Genomic DNA, 23,727 nt, shown 5'->3' on the forward strand with positions numbered 1-23,727 from the left:
AAAATTTATGTTTTGGGGAACATAATTCACTCGATAATTTATATTTTGTAGTCTACTTTTAATGTAATGATTGGGTACCTAACAACCAACCAGAGTGGGAGAGGCCATTGTGCATACCGCAAGGAGAGACACCATTTTATATACTGTGGTTAATGGCCCATTCATTAATAACCCTATAAAGCCTGAACCATGACATATATGAGAGAAAAATCAGATTATTTGTAAATAGAGTATTTATTGGTCCTTTTGAACAAAAACAATACTTTTTTTTTTAAATCCACTTCCACGTATGACTTTTGATTTGTGTCATATTTGATACATCCGGTCACAATGCTTTACATTTGTACATTTATAACTCTAAAAAATATAATATTAAACAGACATCAAACTTATCAGTTTTTCCAAAAATCAGAAAGAACATTTCCAACTATTAAATAGTATATAGGCCTCTCCTTTCTCAATTGGGACGGAACTTGCAAGATCGCTGGAAAAGCCATCAGCTGAGTGATACTGCTCTCTAATGGATTATCCGTGGAATGCATGCGTCAGATCATATACGTCAGGGTTTCAATGGGAAAAATATATATTATACTCATCAAATAGAGGGCTCAAAATGTCTTGTATTTATTATGGGTTTATAGGGTTAAAATCATGTTTAAAACACAAAAATCTACTTACTCTTCATACTACTATAATCACATGACTACAGTAGTTAATCAAAAATTGTATATTTGTTCTAAATGTACAATAATTTTTTTTCTAGGTTTTCATACTCTTGTTAACAAAAGTGGGGGAAAAGGTGGAACTAATAGAAATAGTTCAAATTAATTTTTAACATCTATAGTCGTCAACGGCAGTGAATGAGTTAATTGGTTTATCATATGAATAGCTATGACAACAGTGTGATGCCGGGACAGGACCTGTGTAAAGGCAAGACAAATCGATGGGGCTGGCAAAATCCACCTTGACTTGGGACACAAGACTCAAAACCGAGACTGTCCTGTTGGTAAATATAAATAACTTATGCCAGAGTAACAAGCGGTCTAAGAAGATAGCAGCCATGAGAAAATGGTACAAAAATCACAGATATCCATTTTTTCCCCTGTGTGGGGGTGGCTAGTGTGTGACCATTTAGCTCCGCCCATGCTTGTCTTTCTTCACATGATTTCATGAATTACATCAGATGAATGTTTTAAAATAAATAATCCCTGCTGTTTTGGCAAGTATGAAACAATTCAGGATCAATATCTATCTGTTTCCACCAAGCAGTGCAATTTGATTCAGTTTAGTGTGGTACATAATTTTAACTTTTTGACATCCCTCCATAGGGTCACTCCTGCAAAAATAAGGTGCCAAAGGGGTGGAGAGAGCTACAATTTTTCCTTTCAAAGAAAAATAATAACAATGTTCTCAATTCACATCCATATGGAAATAAACCTTACCTGACATCAGGTCACAAAAGAGGAGGATTCTGGGACTTGCGTCATCTGTCCATATTTGGACATCACTTCCTGGCCTTCTCCCACCTCTTGGTGGGACAGGCTTTCAGGGGTATTGCTGCTGCTACATGCACAGCACACGCACAAAAACAACATGCTAACCCTGTTAGAAACCTGCATTTTGGACTTTGTTGTTGTACTGCGCAGCCAACAGCAGCGCAATCTAATAAGAACACAACAAAACACTTCTTCTTTCCTCCTCTTGCTCCCTTTCTCAGCCTTTCAATCTTATCAGAGGTAATGTAATAAGCGGCTGCTTCGCTCGGTCTCCTCGCTACATCTCTTAATTCCTCAAAATAAAGCAATATCACAGGAACCCTGGCCTGCCTGTGACTGGGGATAAGATGTGAGTAAAAAGAAGGATAATTCGGCAAATAAATGCTCAGCATCAAAGGCAGGCACTGGTTCTTTCTTTTCTATCCTTCCCCGCCGTCTCTGTTTGCCTATCAAAAGTATTACATGTGCTTTCATCAGTTCACAACAAGGCACAATGTGCCTCCTAATGCAATTATTCAACCTCCATTAAATCAGAAACAGTGGAGACAAATGAATTACACATTTGTAAAAAATAAATAAATAAATATTAAAAAAACACAAGTTACCTCCAAGTCTACCCTCTTTTTTTTCTCCCTTTCATGGGCATGGCGAGAGAAATAGTGAAATCATTTCTCATTCAATTCCAGGCAGATGTAGCCCTAGGTGATGCGTAGAAAGTCTCCCGTGTCTAATAGCCACCCACCATTGATATCGGAAGGAATTTACAGGGTTCAAAGCTGTCGAGAGGAGGTCACCGCGCTAAACTCCAAACTACATTCATCTGACAGGGCTGGTGTCCAACTACCACCCACCCATAAAACAGCTAAACACAAGAGAAGATCCTGATGCGCACAGTAGTTTCTTGATTCTATTATGTCAGCCGCCATGCTAGCCCATAATTACTTAAAAACAAAAACATGCTAAGCTGATTGCCTGCAGGGCGCTCACTACGAGATGTGACGTGTGATCTCTGACTTCAAGTGGACGCACTGAGAATTGATGCGCCTGCAAGCCCAACGACATGGACACAATTCTGTGGCCCGGAGCCATCCCATACCCACAATGCAATGCACATGCAAGACTTATAAGATTACATGCTTTCTCGAATGTCAGAGGGAATACAAATGCTTTTCACACCAGTAATGATGATGTGACACCAGATGTACAAATGCAGCGAAATATGAAAATGAAATGGACAAACCAGTGTGCGATTGTGTTTAATCTGGATTGTGTGTACAACATCCTCACAGTGGCTTTTGGGATGGGCCTCCTTGAAAAAAATGAAGGCATCTGCATTATCGATAGCCAAAATGAATTTATCATCTTATAGACTCTACACATAAATAGATGATATTTCCCCCACCTATTTTAGTTTAGTGACACAATAAACAGAACACTAATTGGCATTCGGCTGGACAGTCATTAGCCACAAGTTTAAATATTGAGAAAGTATATCTAATATAACACTGGAAAATAATTTGAAAAAAAATCTGTTAAATTAGATTTTCATGTTGATTAAAATTTAAATTGGCATTATAATTCCAAAATTGCAGTTACCTTTTTTCAAGCACATTTTCTCTACAACTTAACAGATAGGCACAATTCCATTTATTAGCTGTAGAAAGATTGTAGCAAGAAAAGCTGATAGCTCAAAAACTTGACATGATAGAGAAAAACTGAGACCTGTTTTGGATACAGCACCCAAAAGCAGCAGATAAAAACAGCTGGCAGACCTAACCAGACCCATCGCCAGAGCCAAGGCTTAAGGGGGGCACATGAAATGCATTGGGAGGGGAAGGGGGGGTATTATGAATACCTTACAGACAGCATTAACTTGCCTCATATATTTGGAAAAATTCACCTAGCACTGCCGAGCATTCATCCATTGAATGGCGCTTGCTGACAGTATCATCATAGACAGCATTTACAGTACACACACAGTAGTAGACGGCAACCGCGCGTCGTGAGTACGTTGACGCCGCAGCCATATTGAATGAGGCAAAGTGAAGCTTTTTGCAAAGATGCCTGGTTCAGTTTCTCCTTGTATTTGTACCATTGCAAAAAGGACAGTAGAAATAAACAATAAAGTGCTATATTGAATTTTTGTCGAATTATTTTCACACTTGTATTTTTTCCATTTATCTTATTATCAGATTATCATTATTACATCATGCAAAATCTTAAAATCAAAAAAATCTATTTATGAAACCCCAGTTCAGGCCTTTGATGTTGGTTAGCCATCTTAAAATGTGGAAAATGTTTGTTTTAAGCCCCACAGCACTTAAAACTGGCTGTTAACACTCAATGCCAAGACTGCTTGATCAAATAAGATAATTAAGTAATAAGTATCTTAAAATAAGCACAATGATCTTGTCTGACAATTAAATTTTGAGTAAAATATAACTTGTCAAAGCAGAATAAGCACATTTAGGGTAAATTTAAGAAATTACATTTTACTTAAGATTTCAGTTTTTGCAGTGCATAAAGCCACCACTCATTGGATTAATAAGGAACCATTACCTTTGATTATATTTTCCCATTTTAACTCAATCTTGCTAATTATTTACTGATTTAATGGCGAATACAATTGCCACATCCAATATGGCGGATGCGCTGACATATTGCTTAGAATGGGCCACCTGTATGAACAGTGTTTGCAGCAGAATTAAAAAGAAAAAAGGAAAGCAAAATCCAACCTCATTTTAGATGCCCAAACGATATGCAGCTCCCGTGATTTATTGTTTTCAAGTGTTTTTTAGTTGCCGACACGAGTGTCCCTCCTCACTTGCCGTACGTTGGTCTTGTGTACCAGCATCCTCGGAAACTTGCAGCTTCGCTTGTACAAAATGTACATGACTCTTGCATGCCAACATTGAGGTATTGTCGTATATAAACAAGCATAGGCCTGCCTAACATTATTTTCAGTAAGTCTGTGATGACTGTTGCAGATAAGACTGGCCATCAATCAAACAAAACCACACCACTGTTTCTTGTTGTGACGTCCTGCAAGAATGCCGCCACCAGAATGTCACCCTTTTTATTTGTCTTGAACAAATTGCTACTGTTGGCCGTAGCAGATGCCGAAAACAAGAACAATTCACGAGCGGCAATGAACACAAGCAGCCAGCCAACACGAACGTAACATACCTCCCCCACCGCGAGATCTGTGTTGCGTTTACTGACACTCTGACATAAGAGTGTGAATAAAAAATATACATGTACATATATTTTAGGGATGCACTGAAATGAGAAATGCTTGGCCGAAAACTGAAACGGCCAATTTTTTATTATCCTTGCATTTATTATAATTAATTAAAATGATAATATTATTGTAAAATATTTAGGCCCATTTAACACGGGCATTTTAACAAAGCACAATATAAATTGAAATGCGTCCAGACCACAGACATCAGAGACATGTTGGCAAATGATACATTAAACAACAAACGCGGAGTGAGCAACTGAGCATTTTCTGGAGGTGCAATTGCACTATATAGTCAATGTACAGTAGGCGGGCACCGATGCGTGCGGTGCGGTGTGGATAACGCATTTGTAGGCTATTTGGAGCGAGACATGGAGAGGCGCACTTAAAATCGGCGCATTCAAACATTCACCAACGTATAAAAAAAATAAAATAAAATTTTCGCAACAGCCAATCGGCTTTGGGAACGGACTGCAAAGTCACACACGGCGTCCTGTACAGGTATGTTGCCACCCGGAGATAGTGGTAAGTGTTTACTTGTTTAAAACTGTTGATAGCAATAGTGCTAACGTTAGTGAACGTATTTAGCACGGCCACCAGAATCCAAGTGAAAAAGTAGAAGCGCTCGAGGGGCTCTCATCACAGAAAAAAAGGAAGGCGCTGCAGGAAAAAGAGTAGCTCACCTGTAGTGCAGTACTCAGCAGCGCTCTCTTTTTTTACCAAGCGACCCTCTCCTTTTTTGGGGGATTTTTTTTTTATCCTTTTTTTTTTAGAGACCCTCTCCTTTTCCGTTTTGCACAATGAAGCTGCCGGTAGCCCAGTACTCACAAATGCCAGCGAGCAGCGAGGCAGACTCACTCGGCCCGCGTTTGGTGTTTAATTCAAACAGACGCTGCTGAAAATGCATATTTTTGCCATTTTCGGCCGAAAATTTTTGGTGGCCGAATATCATGCATCACTAATATGTGTATATATATATATATAAAGAAGAACCATTTTAGAGATCCATGCCTCAAATAGGGGGGGCACAATCATCTTGGTGGGCGGGCACGGACCCCTATGGCCCGCCCATGGCGACGAGTGTGGACCTAACTTAACAAAAAATGTCTTCCCCAGTGTAATCATATCTGAACATATCAGATATCTAATCTAACAATACATACTGTATATTGTACATTTACTACTTCAGGTCAGGTTAGCATCTAATTCAACAGATATATCTAAATCTTTACTTTGAAACAGTTGGATAGCAATTTATTTTAAAATGTTTATTATTATGGTTGTAATTTGCAGTGGTATAGAATAGCATAAAATTATCAAATTTTGATTACGATTTTCTAAATGCATCTACATTTTCTAAATGCATCCCTATACAAACAGAAAACTCAGTAAGTAACAGTACAGCAAGATTTGTTATATCAACATAGGGCTTACTTTTACACTCCCATTGAAGACATCCATCAGCCTTCTCTTCATCTTTGCACACTTGCTCATCTTCAACGGTGCCTTCACTGCAGCGTGCTGTAAATTCACATGCACACAATGGAAGAGTTGAGCAAAAGAAATGAACTCCTGCAATCTGCAGTGAATCGATACCGGGCTAGACCCTGAAGACATGTTGCGTTTCATCAGTACGAGTTTACATCCAGTCAGCACATTCACACGGGCCATATAGACACATTGATGCTGTTAAGTGACGGCATCATTCTGCTTTTAGAGCCTCTCTATGGAAGAATAGTTGGGGAAGAAAAACACAATTATTTTCTTTTGAATAGATGTAAAATCTCTGGTGGATAATGCAGTTTGAATGGAGAAGTGGGTGTGAAAACAGTAGTGCATAAATACCATGGGAGAATAAGATAACACTGATCCCAACACTGATACACAACACTGCTTATCCAGTACGGGAGGATGAGTCAACTTCTTTGACTTCTAAGTGACGGCGAGACATTGTTAGACCATTTTTTTCTACCAATTACACTCACTTTACATTCCTATATGACAATACTCCTCATCTTTCAAGTGAGATTATGACTAAATATACACTGGATAGAAGTTCTGCAATCTGTTTATGTACGCATGTAAATGTCGGGGTGTCTTTCCAATCTACATTTCAAAACACAATGTACCAACGATGTTCTTGTATTCACTCTATTTCTGTTGTGACTGATAGTATGCAAGTGAATGATTGGCTAGCTCAAGATTTTCATGCTTTTTCATCCTTGCACAAAAGCGCAGTTGAAGAATAAGAAGCAGTCATGCTCTAGTTAGCTAGAGGAGGAAAATAAACACATGCCACATAAATGGAGTAATCAATGAAAATACATATGAATTACAATGTAACAGGAAGTTTCAACACAAACAGAGTGAGATTGTAAGCAAGAAATATCTATGATATTTAGGCTAAAGCTATTAAGTTTAATGTTTTAATGATCCTTTCCACAACTGTAGAGCAGCTACAATTTTACACGATTACGCAAAGAAAAAAAAAAGAAGATGAACCTATAACTATACCTTACCTACTTAGACGCCTGTCTGATTCCCATCCAATATGGCCACCACGTAGACATAGCAGCCACTCAGATCGGCTGGAGACGGACAGGAAATGACCTCGTCTTAAACGGTAACTCAGTTTAAATGCTATTGGCTGGGCTCCAGGTGGCGGAGTGGTACCGTCACTTGCCTACGATGCAGGTTGCCGTGGGTTTGCTTCCCTGGGAGTGCGTGTTTGTGTGAGTGTGTGACAAGAAAAAAAACTGCTATTGGCTGTGGGTGGTGTAGGTTGGCCAGAAGCTTGCATGAGTACCCATTGTGAACAGCTTTTGTGTTAATTTAATAAAAAAATGTTTCAGTCATATATGGTAAAAAAAAAAAAAAAAAGGTAATTGTAAAGATATTTTTAGGCAAATTGTTACAAAGTGCAGCTTTAAGTTGAAAAATAAATATTATTTCATTGTCATCCTTTTATTTTTGGGACTTTTCAAGGTGCCTCAGCCGGGCAGGAGGTTGTTCTCCCCGTGGTTGTATGAGTTTTTTTCGTGGTACATCTGTTTCCTCCAGCAGCCCCAAAACTGGCATGCCAGGTAAGTGAAGTGTAAAAAGACTATTTTTTAATGTTTAAAAACAAGTAGGCCATTTATGTTCAATGAAATCCAGAAATACTCTCTTTTTTATATAAAGCAATTATTTATTCATCCATCCATCTTATGTTTAGTTTTTTAATAGTAATGATAGGGTTTTTTATTAAGATAAAATAGACAGCCATTTTGACTAAAACATGGACAGGCAAGTTCTGTACTAGAGAGCCTCAGTCCTGCATGTTTTCGGTGCTTCCTGCCTGCAACCCAGGTGTTTCAAATAATCAGCTCATAATTACGTTCTGCTCAAGAACATGCAGGAGTGCAGCTCTCTGGGACCGAACTTGCCTACCCGTTTTAGTCAAAATGGCTGTCTATTTTATCCTAATAAAAAAAGTCATCATTACTATTAAAAATGTACTTCCTTTTTTTTTTTTCTTTTTTTTTTCTTGGGAGATCTCAGTATTGATCATTTGAAATGTCATCATCATTGTTCTCCCTTTTTTTTTTTTTTTTTTTTTTTTTGGTATGTGTGTTTGTGCGTGTGTGCGTGCGTGTGTGTGTGCGTGCGTGCGTGCGTGCGAAAAAAAATAAAAATAAATAAGAATTCCCATACCGTTCACCTAAACCGAACACTTCAAAATCCAGCCAGAGTCGTGGGGCCGCCAGGAGACCCAAAGGGGGACCAAAGAAAAGAAAGAAAAGCGAAGCCCAGCACCGACCAGACACCACCCACCGGGCCACTAACCTTCACCAACCCCAAAGACATCCAAACTCCAACAAATCAGGGAAACCTCAAGGGCCCAAAGGAGAAACTGAGGAAAGGTAGAAAGGACAGACGAAGCAGAGTGAGATCCACAGACACCAGCCTCCACCGAATCAATGACCTGAGGGAGAAACAAGTTGTGTCTGAGTCTCGATAGATGCTGGTGTGGTGGATCTAGCATGCATGAAAATCTCCACCAAAGAGGGGAGCCGTCGACCCCCGCCAGGACAGAGCAAGCGCAACACCTCAGGGCCCCCCAGGCCGCGGCCGCGCCAAAGGACGACCCCCGGGCCCCGCAGGGGCCACCGGCCGGAGAGCAAACCCCGGAGCAGGAGCGCCCCCCACCCCAACGCGGCCAGCGCCCCCAACCCAACGCAGCAGGACGGGGCACTGCAGGCCCACCAGGCACCCCACCGGCCCACAACCCCCGCTCCCCAGGCGACCCCACCCCCGCCACCCACCCCAACCCAGCCCCAACCGCCCCCAGGTCCCCAAATCCCCAGACACCCTCCCCACCCCAGCACCCCCCACCCCGGCACCCCCACCACCACCCCCCCACCAACCAAGCCGCCCCCGCCCCCCGCCCCCACCCTCACCAACCGACAGCCCCCCAGCCCCCGACCCCAGACCCCGGGGACACACCACACCCAGGCATCCGCGCCGAAGAGGGGGCCGGGCAGCGGAGCGGAGAGGGCACCCGCGCCCACCCCACCACGCGGAGGGACGGAACACCAGGGGCAGAAGGGGAGATGGGGGCACCGGAGGACGGGCGGCATCCCCGAACCCCAGGCCCAGCGGGGAGAGGCCCCGGTCGTCACCCCAACGATCTAAGTGAAAAACTAACCCTGTTACTAAGTTCGCCAGCTCGCCGACTGGCGAACTCTACCCCTAAACCGTGTGTGTGACCCCACCCAGTGTATATACATAAGTGTGTGTGTGTGGTGCATTAAAATTGGGGGCAGGTGAACCGGAGCAGAGGGAAATGATATCCCCCCCTGCTCCGATCCATCCGCCCCCCAGGCATGTCAATGAGCGTATGTGGTGCATTAAAATAAATTAATAATAATAAATATATATAAATAAATGGCTGTCTATTTTATCCTAATAAAAAAAGTCATCATTACTATTAAAAATGTACTTCCAATAACATATTGGCAAACTCAATTGTCATTTTTTGTTAAGCAGAATTGTCAGCATCTGCTAAAGTAACTAATAAAGTAACGTGTAATCGAATTCAGTTACTAGTTACTAAGTTACTTTTAAAATCAAATAATCTGTAGAGTAGCTAAATTGCTTTTTCAAAGCAATGCTGGTGACCAGTCCTTGGTGCAACCCGTCTTTTACCAAAAGTCAGCTGGGGTGGGCTCCAACTGACCTGTGACAAGTGCAATAGGAAATGAATGGACAGATGTTTGTCATGATGGCCTCAATTGAACCATCCAGCCACCAGAATTATAATGGCATGACCCTGCTGTAATCCTCCATGAACCAGGAATAAAAAACATCCAGTGGACAAAGAACACATTTGGTCAGTGATGTTTTTGCACAGTACATTTTGGAGCTATTCAACATATTTAGGTACTTTGGATGCATGATCTAGTAAGTGCTTTTTACTTGAGTGCATCGAGGAGACATTCTGATGTAGCAAATTCCAAATAGTTGCAGTTGGGGAAAAAGTGGGGCAAAGAAGTAAGTAAGTGGGCGAAGAAAAAGCACAGAAACTTACACACACACTGACAGCAACAGATAAATGTACATGCACATGTCCTTTGTCCATTAGCGAAAGCCACCCATACACAGCATAATGGACGTGGCTGATGTGCTGGTGAATATGGAATGATGACACAGATATTCCTCTTTGTAGCTTTGTAGCTGACCTGCTGCAGTGAAAGGCTGCCAAGCGTAATCATGTCAGGTCGCGCGCGCTCCATCGGCAGCCGAGCATGGTGGGGGACCACCTCCTCGGACGTCTTTACTGCAAGGAAGGCATTAAAGACCCTCTTACTACACATCTTGTAGCATTAGTTCACAATATACAGTCCGATGATTTATTTTTTAGATGTGGATATGTCATGAATATATTTTCAGACTGTTAGCATGTCACCTATTAACCTGAAATGCAGAATACCATTTCCACATTATATGCATATTTTGTATGCTATTGAATGTACATACTGCATTTCTTTCTCTATACAATAGATTGCATTTTTCATCATTCTAAAAATGTGTTCAAATAGGCTTTCATATTCCTCCTTTTTCTTTGTTTCCACAAATATTATGTTACATGAATTGCTTTAGTGCTACAGTTAATATACTTCTCATTTTAACAAAGACACATTTGGGGATTTTTCTTAATGAAGGAAAGATACAAATACATTTTATTTACTATCTGATAATATTTCCAGTGTAATATATTTTTACATCTGTAATAAGGGAATAAAATCTTAGCATTACTTTCTACAGTGCTCTCTTTGCCCATTATGGTCCTCGCTGTTTGCATTCCATCCTCTTCTGAGTGCCCAGTACTGGGCTCAGCTTGGGTTTTGGCAATGGCGCGGGCCTGGGAGGGCTCAGAGCCTGAGGCGGCACCATCACAACCACCATGAAGCAGCACTGGATTACCCGCCTTCACCTCTAACACCTCCTCATCCCCGGAGGCTACCACTGTACCTGGAGAGATACGCATCAGTGGGCATGCACACACCCTCACACACACATTAATCAGGACACATAAACATTGTCACATGCATTTACAAATGGATTTGCATTCTGACACAAATATTAGGTAATAAGACTGAAATATACATATCAATATACAAATATTTTCTACACTGCTTACTCTGTTGAGGGTCATAATTAAACGGGAGACTTACTCACTTTTGGATAAGAGAGCAATCACCAGTCAATCATGGCTGATAAATATGATTTATAATTGAAATTGCTCTTTAAAGTTTGTGCTTAAAGTGCACTTAGCTCATATAAATGAAGCTTTAATTTTCCTGAAAATACTTGTCCTCGTCAGCAAAGAGACACCTACGTGTGATTTTGTTTTTATTTACCAACCAGGAAGTATTTTGAAAAAAATCTGAGCTCTTTTTGTGTCCTTACAGATTTGCTGCATGCGCCCCCTCGTTGGTAGAAAGCAGAAGATATTCTTTGAGCATTTGTGTGTATATATGCGACGTGTGTAGTCCCATATGTGCAACTGCCAAAGCTGTTATCACCGTTTAATTCTTTTCTCATACAAGCTGATATCAATGTGTGGTGCCTTGTAGAGAACTAGGATATACAGTAGAATGCCAGTTCTGTGGCTATACAGCATAGAATTAGTCTAGCTAGAAAATTTGGGATTTTTCCCCCTGAAAAATATGTCTATTAATCCTTATTTGTGCTTGTTCTTCAGTATATTGTGGCAAGCTTCAAACGCTGAGACAAAAGCAAGGGAAGCAGAAAGAGAGTGTGAGAAAATGTCGGGATCAACGCCGACACACGCTGATCCACGTGTGCAACGGCGATGAAGACGTGCGGCCGAGACTAGTGGGAGGCATCCATACAACAGCGTAAGGTGATTGTCTGGAAGTCCAGTAAGGAAGCTCTCTCTCGTTGCCTGCTTTTCTGCCTATTTTTCATGCAGGAAATGCTAATCCAAGATCCTCTTTACTTTTTTTCTGTGGGATTTCATGAACATTTCAAAACAATGGGAATGGGGCTGCTAATCTCTGTGGTACAGCTAAATCCGAGACAAAGGCAAATGATAAAAGCCGACTAAATTCTACCGAGTTGAAGCGGCCCTAAACCTATCACTTGTGTACGGGAATTACAAGGAAGACGCACGTCATGTCAACAATATCTGGTGTGAGTGTCTTCAGCCAAAACAATGCTAAGCTTAAACCGCCTCAACATGGCCCTGGTCTGCCACACATTTAAAAGAGCGAGTGCTAATGAGCATGGGCACGCCTGCCTTCAAACAAAAGCGGTGCTTGGAAAGCACTCACTACCAGTGAGCTCTGGTCATGTTCTTGGTGTGCAGTGGACTTGTTAAATTTAGCATGGAAATATGATGGTGTCACATTGGCAGGGGTGTAAAAAGTACTAAACAATTGACATTTGAAAAGTATTGGTACCTACGTCATCACTAGGGCCATTATTATTGTTGTCTTGGGTCAGATAATATATTTAGAAAAAAAAAGAAAAATCTCAATGAGTGACTGGTATAAATCCTGCACAATCCAGTGCATGTGGACAATGTGTAAGAAATGATGAAGCAACATGGAACACCCAATAAAATCCATTGCAATCCAATCCAATTATCATAAAATTCCAAGAAATTGTCCAAAATAACAGAGAATTGAATAAAAAAACAGGCAGAAAAGAAAACATTTAAAAAGTAAAAGAAATTCTGAAAATTACTTTAAAATGTCCACAAAATTGCCACAATAGTTAGAAAATTTATTTAAGAAAAGGCAGAAAAGAAAATGTTCAAAAAGTAACCATAAAAAATCCAAAACAAAAGAAGAAATCCAGAAAATTACCATAAAATGTCAACAAAATTGTCAAAAAATTCATAAATTGATAGCAAAAAAGGCAGAAAAATGAAAAAAAAATAGCCATCACATGTCAAATAAAGGAAGAAAGGAAGAAAATTATTATATGTCCATAAAATTTCAAAAAATGAAGACTTATGGTAGAAGAAAATTAATCTCAAAGTATTGGATGCTGCATATTTTTCTGTTACGGTGTAGCTCTAATTAACTCTTGGGCCCTCAGTACATTAGGCTATCGCTAACACACTATGTCCTTCATCATCATCACAATATTCAAATATTGTGAGGCTCCAGAAATATTTTATAATTTATTTGACCTATAATGGCTCTTTTGAGGAAAGGTTGCTGACCCCTTGCCTAGAGTAACATGCAAAAAGACAGTTGAAAAGGAAAAAAAGAAAGGTTTTGTGCTAAACAAAGGATCAAATGAAAAGTAGTACCTATACAGAATTTGTGGTATTATTTATGTACCTATCATTTTTGTACCTACTTTCAATATAATTTTTTGCAGCAATCAAGATACATTAGCAGCACAATCTTATAAGAACACATACCGGGTATGTCAATAAAGGTGTCATCTTCATCCACAGCCATTCTTTGCCCATTTCCTGCTGTTTTTATTGATGCTGCAAATACATAACAATTATGAAACAAAAATGAGACCATCTCCCAAAGCATGGTTTGGAAATTCTTTCTAACTTATCAGGCCCGTCAATCCAAACAACATATTAACATGCAAACTATTGATATTAGCCAGGGCAAGGATGGGTGAAAATGGAGTATACGCAGTCGGGTAATGAAGTGGAAGCATTAACATGCCTGCTAGCTAGCCTGTCATCATGTGATGAGATTTGCTTTAGCGAATCCTTTGATATTACACGGCAGTGATATCCAAAAGATACAGGTGAAATGGCTTCTCCATTAATAACCATGTTTCATTATAGCATGCATATTACTTGGCTCCCAGGAGCTCGCTTTTAATAGGCCTACTTTAGGAGGGGGCTGTGAACTATTGTGTTGCATGTGACATTGGATGAGGGGGGAATAGAAGTGGAATGTGGAAAACTGACCAATGATACGTGACCTTCATCAATGACAGTTAAATCAGGGAGCCAATCTGGCGATGCCATCATTTGATGTATTTACACAGACTGGGCCTGTCATCGCCAATGGTGATCTCTCTCACCCCACTTTAATGAACCGAGGAAAACTATTATGACGCGAATGGCGTACTTAATTCAAGCTCATCTTCGCCGTAGACCGCGGCCATGCTGCTGCGCCTTGAGTCCGTCTGCTCCGCCGACATTGGGTCAAAGTAATTTCGGGCATATTCATTTCCTGTGAAAAGTGCAAGAAGCAAGAGAATGAAAGGTTTGTTGGTGGTGGGGTGGGGGAGATAGTGAGGTTGTACAGGTTCAGGTCAGTCGTTATTAGAAACACGTGAAGCGAAATGTTAAGTTTGAAATGCACACTGTCGAAGGGCAGGGCCAACGGCTGCTTGCAGATAAGGCAGAGCCAGGAAGAGACCTGAGCAGGGAAGCAGAAGTGAGAAAAAGAGCGAGGGAGTGCAGGTTTTCTGTGTGCGCCCCTGCATGGCCCGCAGTGCTCTGGGGCCTAATTAGCATGCTGCAAAAGGTCACGGCAGGCAATCTCTTAAATACGACTGCCATATGTTTGCCGTGTTCAAAAGGGACTAATGAGAAAGTCGACAAGCTCAAAAGTACCTGGAATTTCAAAGACAATACCGTCCTAATACTGTGGGGTCAGCGGCCTAGAGGACTGGGCAAATGTGGAGAAGTAGATCCATAAGGAAAATAACCTGGACCCATGTCTCATTGACTTCTTATTAGCAATCACTGACCTATCAAGTCTGCTGCACAGAGTTTATGGGAATCCGACTGCTCCAGGGCACTCACTATTAAAGGTGCTCCCCACCAAGCAGCTTTCTTAACCCCAAATCATTCTCATTACAGCCTTTGAATATTTCACTCCTATCTAAATAGTTTTGCATGAATTTCTCAGGTTGCAGGGCTAGAAAATGCATTAAATCCCGTTACACTGAACATTCCATGCAATAAGTATGACATTTTTAGAAGTCTGGCGCTGTCACATGAAGTAGTTGGAGAAGCAGCATGTTGTTCATTACCAGAATGAAATGTCCGTTAAACAAGGAGCATCCATGTGGCTCTTAAAGGAACACACACTGATGGTTAAATGCACAGAACATTTAAGAGTTATTCAACATTTACTTGAATACATTTTTATGGGAAACCTCGCAATCACTACTGACAATTTTAAGAAAGTACGTTGCGCACTTCCAATACCCAGCAAGACCGTTGACACTAAATGGGTGAGGGGCAAATAAAACCATGTCACCCATTGAATTGTACACAATTAGCGGTAAATATGTATTTTTTAGTCTTTCACACTGGTTCATTACATGACCTAATAACATCTTGATGTCACACTGCTGTATTTCCACCTGAGCCGACATTATGCAGGGCTGCATTGGCTTTTCACACTCACTGAACACAATATTGCTCCATCAAAATCACTGCCTTTGCACTGATATGATAATAATCAGAGAGGGATTCATTTAACAGCAACCAGACAAAATTTGCAATTGTGCAACTGTGCATTACATTATAGTACATATATACATCTTCTTACATATTATATTGACATTGACATTTTTATTATTATTGTTGCCTGCATACACACACACAAACACAATAATGGAGTGTTACATTGACAACACAAAGACTGTGTTAGTATTTTATCTCTTATAACAAGTTGATCTTATCTTTTGTTAAAACCCAAAATAAAACTCCATTTACTATAATTTAAATAAATAAATAAATAAATACCATGACTTGTTGCAAAAGTATCTGCAAAGTTATCCTATATCAAATAATTCATCCAACAAAATTGCTGTATGAATTTTTCATCATTTATATTTTAATGCACTGGATTTATTCCTCTTCTCCATATTATATGTATGTTTAGCATCTGACTTTTTCATCAGAAAGATAAAAAAATTTGTTCACATTCTGGACCGTTTGACATGATATTTAGATTTTTTTTAAAAAGATATCCTAACTCTTTTGCATTAAGCCATTATGGCAATACATTGATAATAATTACAGTCCATGCACTGTGAAAGCAAAATAAATCACACAAATCAAGAAACTGACATGTGACTCATCCCTGAGAAAGCTGGCACATTCGCAACCTTAGACGCATCCTAATTTACCATCCCATTCCTCAAGAGTTCTCCCTGACATACTGAATTATAAGGGGGCATATTTGTATGCCTGATTGGCCCCAAGCCGTGTTTCGGGGGCGTTGCGAGTACAGCGCCACAGACAACGCATGGGCTCAGTATCATAGTAGTGTATGTAAATGCGCTCTCCTATGACTCCAGCCCACCACAAGGCATGGAGCTGAGAGTGGGAGTCAAGGCTGATTGTGTCGAGGGTGCTTCCAGATAGAGATAGAACACCCACTAGTGCAGCGTTCTCCAGTGGAGGAAGAAGTTAAAGGAGGGGCTTTTGCTTGTTAGGACATGCTCACTTTGGAATGCAGGGACCAAGGGGCCCCTGAATGGAGGGAAGGAGTGTTAGAAAGAAAGCAGGAGTAAAGGTTAGATCAGGAACACATCGACTGCCAACAAATTTGAGGCTAATGAAAAATGAAGCTTCACCTCTTTCTTTGGCTGGGGCTTGCAACTCCATTTTTTTTTTGGGTGAGCTGCAAGGGCGCTATCTGGCCTGTCACCTCGAATTTCTCTCGGCAGCCAAACGGGAAGAAGGGAAAGCTTAGTGCTTCCTTCTCCGTGGAAGGCTGGGTTTTCTATGCCCAACGCATTGCCTCTTGCTGACAAAATAAGCGGAAATATCAATAACAATACACAGAGAGACATGAAGGAGAGATACAAGTGTTAGGTCAAATGGGTCCATTGTAAAATAAAGCGTATTTACAAGCAAAATATTTCGATTGGTGGGTTGTTGTCAGCCCCCAGAATGTTCTCACGCATCCTCCTCGGATGACACTAAAACACAATTAGGTTAAAATTAAATCAGAATCTTGCGAGAAGAGGAGGGGGAAGGGAGGAGAAGAAATGATTAAAATAATTACAAATTGCGCCATGACAAGCAAGAGCAAAATTTAGCCCAAAGCCATTTGTCTGTAATTAGTTAATTAATCCTTACACAAATTATGAGCAATAACTCATCAAGCAGGACTCACCCATCAGAAATTCAGCCGACTTGGATTTCTTCTGCTTAGGTTGCTGCAGAGCCTTCTGCTGTAACTTCTGGAGGGAAATTGTTAAATGAATAAATTAGCTGCAGAATGAAGATCATCATTTATGATCCGCAACTAACGCAGTATTTTAAATATGGGACGACACTGAAATGTCATTTAATTTACATCGCCGCTAAAGGGGTCAAGCGCTAATTGAACAACAGGAGTGGAAAAAAATTCATCATAAATAGATAAGAAAAGTTGACATGAATGCGTAATGAAGGTCACATTAAAATACGTCCTCCTTGTTCCCTGTTTTTTTTTTTTTTTAATGAACAGGCAACAACATTCTCTCCTGGAAATGTATGTGCATCCACGCAAGCGACACTATAGTGCACGGACTTGGTGTAAGCAGACAGAAAGTAGTGATCTGTTGCTTTGAAATTTAAAATGCCTTTGCATTGGAGATAGGACATTCAGGAAGAAGTTATGAGAATTAAATATTTAAGGTGCCTCATCTTACATTACACATACATTTTTATTGCTATTATTCATTCTTGTTTGGTGTCCTTCATTGGACTGGACGGTTGAAGTCATTTCAGAAACCATGATGACAGTAATGGCAATTTTTGGGAGGAACACCAGCAGTCTTGTCACACACTACTGTGGGAGAGTATTTCACTTTTCAAACAAGATCCCGAACCTGAACGATCATTTTAACAGGTTCTTCCTTGGCTCGCCACCACATTCAATGGAAATAGGTTAGGTGGTTTTAAAGACAATATAATCATGAGGTACGGTTAAATGTATATTTCTCAATATGTTTTTTTTTAATTATTGTTGCGGGAACACTTTCCAGTGGTAAAGAAGTGCATTATGAGGGCTTGTATGGGATCTCATTAGATCAGGAAACTCCAACTGGTGGAGAAACTGGGATTAAATGTGAGGAAAAAATGATTAAACAAAAAAAAATGTTTATGCGGGGATCCGTGATTATGTGAATTTGTGTAGGCCAAACTCTGAATATACATTGACAGTCGTTTTTAATTGTAATGTCACTATTCACCGCTAGATGGCGTGCATGTCTTAGTTGCACTTACCAGGTCTTATCATGCTGATGACATGATTAGAACGAATATTTTTTTCTAATAATATGCAGGACAAACATAGTAATTCCATAACATTAAAATTTATAGTGAGTTTATTATTGTGAACAAATATACAAAATGAATTATTGCCATGATGTTGGTTTGCTGTTTAGCAGTTTTGTGCCATCCTTAAATGTTTTTTTAATTTTATTTTTAGTGCAAGAGCCTGTTATATTGGGGGGAAAAAACACAGATGATGCTTATTTTGTAGTTTGTTTCACACTGTTTGTTGGTTTACGATAGTGGATCTTTATTACATGCATTAAAAATGTATGATCAAAATTGAAATATATTAATAGCACATATTTGCACACATTTTGTCCACATTTAAAATATAATTTTTGCCATACATCTGGTTAGGATGTGCGTGGTCCTATGTGGCCCCCTGAGTATCACTGATGAAAAATGGTGGCCCCCTCCAACATTTATGTTGCTCCTTGCACTAGAGTGTGCATGTGTACCTAATATTGTGGCCAAAAGACAACATATTACACCAAATTACACAGCCTGAATCTGTCTATTTTGTCAAGGTACAAAAAACATTTACATGCAGTATTACACTTGCCAATGGAGAAGTTAAACCTACATAAATCCTGTGCCGTATAATCCAACCATCCTGCATTCATGCGAGTGGGATACACAGCCTTACCAGAAATGTAGGTGGTCTACTGTACACTTGCATAACATGGAAACAATGTTTCAAGTAAGGTCCCTTTGAAATCAGCACTATGTGGAACAAACTCGCGGTCCCACATTTCTCTCATTTCTGCAGCGATGAGAACAATACGAGTGCTGAGGTAAATCTCATAAATTGTTGTTTTGGTTAGGGATATGTTTACACAAGGATGCACCATATATAAAAAGGCCTCCTTTGCTCAAAGCGTTTGAGGCTTTTTAAGCATCATTTTATGCAGATTTTGTTGATGATTTGCACTCATGCCCATGAACGGCATGTATTTGTATACAATATTTAATTTCAAAGGAAAAAATCAAGGGGTAAATGGGAAGGGGAGGGGTCTTATTTCCACCCTGAAAGACAGAGTAATTAAAATAGAGAAGGGACTAGTGCCAGACCAATCTGGTAAGGGGAGTTTTGGTAAATCTGTTTTTATATTCAACAAGCCCTACAGCGAGACATTCATTTATACCACTGAGATTAATGCTTATCTAATTGTAACTTATTTAAAAACCATTTTCTTTTTGACTGGGTACCAATCAGTTTTCCGAATTGCAAAGACTTGGGGACTGTTAGACAGGAAAATGTGGCATCGCTGTGCTTTCTATTACATTCTCATTTTCATTACACATATGCATCCGTACTGCTACGACTAATGGTGTTTGGGTGCACGTTCAAAGTAGGACGCAGCTATTATGAGAAAATTAATCAGGTAATTTTGCAATTTAAAAAAATGGCACTGCATCATCAAGTGCTCATACAAAACGAGTTAAAGAATATTATAGTGTAAATTAAAGTTGCCATCTAAAACATTTAAATGATTTGTTGCATGGTATTAAAATTCCAAACATTATTGGATGCTCAAAGCAGAAGTTGGAAATGAAGAAATAAGTACTTCAAAACTAACGTGCTGCCGCTGCAAATGTTTTTAGCCGTTTCCGACTGTAAATCAGGCATTTAGAAATCTAAGGTCCACTTTTGCTTGTAATTAATCATTACATTACAACAATAAAGGAAAAGAATCCTCTTTCATCTCTTAAATCATTTATTTTATTAGGGATGTTTGATACCACTTTTTCAGACCGTTACCATTATGAGTACTCAACTCTTGAATAGTCACCAATACCTAGTACAGATACCGATAGTACTTTTATTGAATACAATTTCCAGGAAAAAAACAAAAAAAACAATGACAGATTATGTTAATTAAGACCTATTTATCCCAATAAAGCATTAAATTAATGGCAATTTTATATTCTTCTTAATTCTAATTTGTCATCGTAAAATAGCCTCAAGAGGGCAGCTGGTAATGGGATCTGTACTTGCCCGTCCCTAATTTTTAGCCTTCCGTGTTAAGCGCTTCTGTTTGCATGTTGCAGACAAACAGTGATGAGGACATCATGTCACCAATACGAACATAACTGGATCAGCACCAAAACTTCATTGGTCGACTTGAACGAATTTAATGATTGAAATACTTGCTATATGAATTGTGCCATTAAAATGTATATTATCAAGGGAAACCATGAAATATTGCTTCTAAAATCACACATTTTGGTCCCAAAAAAAGAGCAAATCAGTTTTATATAATCATTCATTACAACAAAACCTTTAACTTCCTTGAATAGTTCTGTCTTAATACTTTATAGGACATGTTGCAAACCTTGAACTATTGATGTTTTAGTATTTCAAAATGTAGGATTGGTGTTGTTTTCACTTTAGTACCTTGATTAATTTTGTTATCTCAATAAGTATTTGTGATGTGTTTCTTGATGACATGACCTGATAAAAAGGTGTCAGAGGTCGGTTTAAACTTCAGTTCTGAATCCTATTGCAGTTACTAGCATGGAAAAATGTGACATTTTACCCACTATTTTTGTTGTCAATTTGCGTCAGTGTTTACTGGTTTTCCCTCATTTCTATAAACTCCCTGTGTCTCACTGTTAGAAGTAAATGAGCTTTCTGTCCTGCAAAAGTCATCTGACAACAGATCATGTATTTTCATAAGTTCAGTTTCTGTCAAAGAAAACGAAAGGAGCCTCCTAAACACAACTGGGAAAATCCACATCAGGAGTACAGTGCATACTGTATACCCCGGGCAGAATGCTTTGGGTCATTGTTAGTAAAAATCTAATCCAGGTGACACCACGAGAGCCTCTACGTCTCGAGAGCAAAGCAAAATGCCTGCTTCTCATCTTGCTTCCTTTATCCCATTGACATTGACAGCATGCTCTTTACAGTACAAGGCCTGTTTTTTTTAATGTGCCATAACTGGATGGAACATGCAGATGTTGCATTTCCAAAATGATAAACAACAATTTAATCCTGAGGGACGAAAAAAGAAAAGAAAGGATATACTGATATCTGCAGCGTCAACAATGCAGTGCGCATGCTCAGATATGTGACAGCTTTCCTGGTATTTAAAAGGCATAAATATGTAAAATATGTGGTGCTGCACTAGAATCCTGTGCCAAGACGTTTGGGTCTATTGCAGCATGCATATTGAGGAGAATATTCGTCATTCTCTTGTCTACTGCTACCTCTTCACACATTTCATTTTGTGGCTTCCACATTGCTTCCTTTACTGTGAACATGTGAGGAAAAACTCATTTGTAACTGGTGGCACAACCAACTTTTTTCCCTACTTCTTCCTTTTTAAATGTGATTGTTGTCAAAATGAATTGAGCACAACAATGGCTTGTTCAGTTCTTGTTGCATTCAAAGGCATAGCTAGAAGGGTTTGGGGAAGACCGCTTGCTGCTGGGGGCTGGTGGGCACAGACCAGCTAGAAAGTGAATTTTGCATACTGTACGGATCATCGCCCAGTTCAGCGCAGTCACATTGAATCCGCCGTCAAGCAATTGTGCTTCATGAAACCGTCAACCCTCATTTACGTCTGCCTGTTTTCTTCCCCACGCAGCTCTAAACAAGGCCCCGACGTTGAGCTGTCTTCCTCGGTCCCAGTGTGCGCTACTGCCAGGAGAGCGCGGACAACAAAAAAATCATCTTCACAGAGCTAAAGCTATCATTTGCAGACAGGCACCTCGCGCAATAGGGAAAGAAGTCAAGGACATGAGTGCTTCTGAAAATGACAAGACGATACATGCAAATCCTTGCAATTCAGAAGTCACGTTTGTGTTTACTGCCTGTAGTATGCGGAATGAAAAAAGGGGAACAATTTGAAAAAAAAATCTGTTTAATTAAGATTTTTATACTGAAAAATTGGCATGCTGATTCCAAAAATGCAGTCCGTTTTTTCTCCACAGTTTACTACCCAGATAAGACAAATTCCACTGATTAGCTGTAGTAAGACTGTAGTAAGAAGAACTGATTATGATTGGACTCATACAGCTAGAGGGCAACTTGTTTGTATACTGACAATTGAGACAACTCCCAATAGGTCAGTACTGTACCATCAGTGTCTGCAAACAGACAGCTAGCATAGCTAATAGCATAGCAGAAATTAAGATGACTTTTCTTTTAACTTTGTAACCATGGTCAAATGCTTTGTAGCACCATATAGTGTAATAATTTCCTGAAAATGTAATAAAATTTGCACTTAACACGATCAAAATTGTAATTTTAACACTGATTTAAATAGAGGTCTGTGTTGGAGTTATTTGACAGAGTGAATTTAGTTACTGTTAACCATCTACTTGATTAGAACTGCTCCGTCGCAAAGACTTCTGGTATATAATATAAAATATATACACTTTCGGTAAAATCTTATTACAATATTAGTCAGGATTTTCTATTACGCTATTGGTGAAATGATTACATTATAAGGTTTTATTACATTTTTGATCGAGTTGAGTGCAAATGTTATTACATTTTTAAGCATTATTACATTTTGTGGAAATTATGACATTATAGGGTGCTACACTGTTATAAGTTCTATTTTTATTTATATTGTTTTGTTTTAGTTTGCATAGCTTGTACCTACTCCAGCTTAATGTTTTATTTACATACTTACCCATTTATTTCATATTTTTTAAGAAAACGGGGATCCAATAGCTCAAAAACTTGATGTGGTAGAGAAAAACTGAGGTCAGTTTTGGATTCTGCACCCAAATTTTTTTTTAAAACAGCTGTCAGACCTAACTCACCCCAAAAAAATGTTATGTGAGCATATATACAGTACGTACGTACATCTCTATTCTTTCTAAATAATTAAATGGCATATACTAATAGTAAAAGCATTTAATCCGAGGCATCCAGCCAATTTTACCCTGAAAGTGTGATCTTTTTGATGTGTGCACAGTATTTGTGACCCACCCAACAGTTTCTTATTAACACAACATGCGCGTCATTTGGTGTAGACAGAAAACATAATTAGTATTCAGGCTTAATTAATCTACAATGGCCCCCTTAAAGTGAATTGGGCAATTATTTATGCATGTGTGCTCCTCTGATGCTAACAGATTATGTATGTCGCTGCAAGAGAGCGGAAGGAAAACATTGAAAAATGACTTTGAAAACTTTCCACAATAAAAACTTAGAAATGCTGATGAATGAATGATGGTGGAATATAATC

The 23,727-nt window shown here is 39.4% G+C and overlaps 1 protein-coding gene across 1 annotated transcript in view; it reads right to left on the reverse strand.

The window, feature by feature from the left end:
- Window positions 1-18,482, reverse strand: part of LOC144040641 (uncharacterized) — a 31,051-nt gene extending 12,569 nt beyond the window's left edge. The window contains exons 1-11 of the mRNA XM_077555010.1: window positions 18,470-18,482; window positions 17,556-17,578; window positions 17,373-17,439; window positions 16,902-17,000; window positions 16,698-16,723; window positions 14,597-14,651; window positions 14,358-14,462; window positions 13,679-13,750; window positions 11,035-11,250; window positions 10,458-10,555; window positions 6,172-6,258 (exon numbers count right to left, since the gene is read on the reverse strand). Of these exons, the coding sequence (XP_077411136.1) occupies window positions 6,172-6,258; window positions 10,458-10,555; window positions 11,035-11,250; window positions 13,679-13,750; window positions 14,358-14,462; window positions 14,597-14,651; window positions 16,698-16,723; window positions 16,902-17,000; window positions 17,373-17,439; window positions 17,556-17,578; window positions 18,470-18,482 (861 nt within the window). The remainder of the gene's footprint in view (window positions 1-6,171; window positions 6,259-10,457; window positions 10,556-11,034; window positions 11,251-13,678; window positions 13,751-14,357; window positions 14,463-14,596; window positions 14,652-16,697; window positions 16,724-16,901; window positions 17,001-17,372; window positions 17,440-17,555; window positions 17,579-18,469) is intronic.
- Between the last annotated feature and the right edge of the window lie 5,245 nt (window positions 18,483-23,727).

The sequence above is a fragment of the Vanacampus margaritifer genome, chromosome 20 (assembly GCF_051991255.1).
Source record: "Vanacampus margaritifer isolate UIUO_Vmar chromosome 20, RoL_Vmar_1.0, whole genome shotgun sequence".
NCBI lineage: Eukaryota > Metazoa > Chordata > Actinopteri > Syngnathiformes > Syngnathidae > Vanacampus > Vanacampus margaritifer.